General features: G+C 52.0%; 1 protein-coding gene across 1 annotated transcript in view; it reads left to right on the top strand.

The window, feature by feature from the left end:
- Positions 1 to 226: 226 nt before the first annotated feature.
- SDCCAG3 (serologically defined colon cancer antigen 3) overlaps positions 227 to 3,024 on the top strand; it is an 8,227-nt gene continuing 5,429 nt past the window's right edge. The window contains exons 1-6 of the mRNA XM_009998954.1: positions 227 to 232; positions 358 to 431; positions 1,197 to 1,308; positions 1,888 to 1,950; positions 2,247 to 2,383; positions 2,741 to 2,819. Of these exons, the coding sequence (XP_009997256.1) occupies positions 227 to 232; positions 358 to 431; positions 1,197 to 1,308; positions 1,888 to 1,950; positions 2,247 to 2,383; positions 2,741 to 2,819 (471 nt within the window). The remainder of the gene's footprint in view (positions 233 to 357; positions 432 to 1,196; positions 1,309 to 1,887; positions 1,951 to 2,246; positions 2,384 to 2,740; positions 2,820 to 3,024) is intronic.

The following is a 3,024-nucleotide window of genomic DNA, read 5'->3' as shown; positions in this document are numbered from 1 at the left end:
GCTGGTGTGTGGAACTGCTGGGGGGTGGGGGGAGACTCGGGGGCTCTTCAGCCCCCCCCGGGTCCCCTCGTGTCGTGTTGCCTCGGGTGACAGCGGTTAGAGCTGCTCTGGGTGCCCGGTGCCACCTTCCTGGGGGTTGCTGAGGTTAAAGGGCTCTGAGAGGGGGGGGAAAAACCAGCTGTTGATGTGTGTTCGTTCAGTGTGAATGGAACAGAACGTGCCAGGTATGGAAGTGCAGGATTTGCAGCCATAAATTGAGAGCTGAACTTTTCCTCTGGTGCTGCCCTCGGGCTGTGAGTGGTGCTGTGGAACTGGAGCCTCGTTTCTAATGAGAGCTTTAATCTGTTTGTTTTTTAGCTAAAAGAAGAGAATGCCAGTTTGAGAAGCAAGATCTATAAGCTTCAGATTTTCTCTGAAACTCAAGCAGACAAGTAAGCCCCAGGGTGGGGGAAAGTAACCACAGAAGCCAGGAGTTCTCTTAGAAGAGGTGCCTGTCGGAAACAGCCAAGGTCTTTAAAGAAGAGAAGTGTAGTTGAAATCTGTGCTGTTTGCTAAAAAACTTTAACAAACATGGTTTTCTTATTGAAAAAAGGCTTGGAAAGTAAGTGACATGAGTGTGTGTGTGGCTTGTGCTTCATGTGGTTAAAGTGGTTAGTGAGAATGAGGGCAGGGCTTGACAAGATGCATTTCAAGCTCCAGATTAACAAAATAACAAATCAAATCTTAATCTCTCTCCTTTGAAGCAAGTAAAGCTTTTTTTTATTTTTTTGCTGGTGAGCAAAGTGATACTGGGAGACTGGGATTTCCTGAGGTTAAATACAACCCCATGGTCGACCTAGGGTGGCAGGTTTTCCCATTCCCATCTGAACCCTGTGTGCTCTGCTGCTCCTCCCAGGGAGGTGCTGGTGCTTCCATGGTGAGAGGGTGTAACCGTTTGTTTCAGAACTACCCTTATCCTGGGTGGCTGTGTTTTCTGTGCCACCTTTCTGCATTCAGCTCCCCTTAATGCTAATAGACTTTGAGCAAAGAAATCCTCTGAGCCACAGCCTAGAAGTGTAATTCTGTGGGAAGGCTTTGTTTATTATTTGTTTTTTAAGAACATGAAAGAATGAGTTTCTTAATCTTTCTGTAGAATTTTCTTACTGAGGTATTTAATGTTACAAGTGCTTACTGAGCACTGTCTCCTCGTTTTGAAGGATGAGGAAGCTTGAAAGAAAGCTTGAGGAAAAGCAAATCAAGGAAGAAAAAGAGGCACAGGATTTGGAAGCCATGGTGCAGAACGTGGAACAGAATCTCCAGCTGATGACTGTGAGTGGTGGCATTTGCCAAGCAGCAGCTTGTTCACCCTGGAGCTGGGTAGTTCTGTGCCTTTTCTTTCCTCAGCCAGGAGGGTGAGGGCAGCTGAAGTGGTCACTTCACCTGTGTCAGCACAGAGCAGCTCTGACATGGGTCTGGATTCTGCCCTTGTAGCAAGTGTCCCAGTCTAGACTTCCTTTCATGACCCAGAGAAAGGGAGGTCTTTGCAGAAATACCACTCTCAGGTTCATCAACAACTTCAGTTGCTTTTTTGCAGCCTTGAAACCTTTTTGCAGGTGTGAAAACACCTCCTGTTTTTCCTGCTTGCCTGTTTGCACTGAGCACCCTTTCCTCTTGTCCAAGGACAAAATCCAGCAGCTGGAGGTGGTGGGTGGCACTGGAAGATGTCAGAAGGGGAAGGCAGGGCTGGGAGGAGGAAGCTGGGGGGACTGTCCCAGTATGTAAAGCATTCAGAACATGAGGAGGTGCAACACAATCCTTGTGCTGGAATCCTGCATTCCTACCTAGCTGACACTTCCCTCTGTGTCCCCAACCCCTGCCATGGTACAAATGATCTTCCTTCTGTTCCAGAAACGGGCTGTCAGAGCAGAAAGCAGTGCCAGCAAACTGAAGCAGGAGAATGCTCTGCTGCAGGTAGGGAGGGTGCCCTGCAGCCCTGCTGGCTGGGCTGGGGCTGAGCACACACCCTGGCACTGCACTTCTCCTGGGGAATGCCACAGGTGATCTAAACAAGATCCATTCCAGCTCTACACAGGCTGACACCTCTGGGGTGTCTGGTGCTTCACTTGCAGTGCAGCTGGAGGTCCCTGTGCTGCTCAGTGCTGTGACACTGGGGGCTGTGACAGGGCAGGTGGGTGCTCAGCTGTGGGACGTGCCTGACAGAGAAGGGGAGGAGCCTGAGGTGAAGCCTCTGTCTGTGTCCTCCCCAGGTTCAGCTGAAGAATTGCCAGGCAGAGAATGAAGCCCTGAGGGAGCAGTCAGCCAGCCTGGCTGCTGTGAAGCAGAACACAGACCTGGCCCTGCAGAACCTTCTCACTGTCATCACCAGCTCCCGCTCCTCCCTCAGGTGGGTTGATCTCCCAGGTGTTTGTCTGGACACTGAGCTCATCACCAAATGCCCCACTGGTGGTTTTAGGATTGAAACTCAAATGCTGGTGTTCTGTTCACCAGTTAGTCCATGTTCTCACCTACCTGCAACGTATTTTCTTCCCAGTTTAGTTCATAAAAATAACTATAACGTGGAACTCTTATCTCTTTTCCTGAATGCCAAACCATTCTATTCAAGACACTCTCAGCCTCTCACGCTCCTCCAAGACTCTCACACTGCAGTGAAGAAGTTTTCAGGTGCAGGGCTCGGCACCCCCAGGCCCTGCCGGCTCCTCCCCCTGCTCCTCAGCCTGACGCTGCTCCCTCCGCATTCCAGGCAGCTCCTCTCGGGAGCGGAATCCCTGGAGCTCGTCGCCGACCTCCTGAAATCCATAGACAGGATTTCCGAGACGCCAGCGGACGGGCAGTGAGGCTGCAGCGCGGCCGCCCGCACCGAGGGGACCAGTCCTTAAAGAGTTTGTTCTCTGATACCCCGCCTCGTTACCGTGTCGTGTGTTGGCGCTGCTGCGGAACCGGCTTTTCCACCGAGACCAGCCCGGGGCCGGGACCCCCGGTGTGTCCCCCCGGCTCGTACCGGCACAGACCACGAACCCCGGGGGG

This window comes from Chaetura pelagica, unplaced genomic scaffold, assembly GCF_000747805.2.
Source record: "Chaetura pelagica isolate M959 unplaced genomic scaffold, ChaPel_1.0 scaffold405, whole genome shotgun sequence".
Taxonomy (NCBI): Eukaryota; Metazoa; Chordata; class Aves; order Apodiformes; family Apodidae; genus Chaetura; species Chaetura pelagica.
Note: the sequence above shows the minus strand (reverse complement) of the source record. Positions and strands in the feature narration are given on the sequence as shown.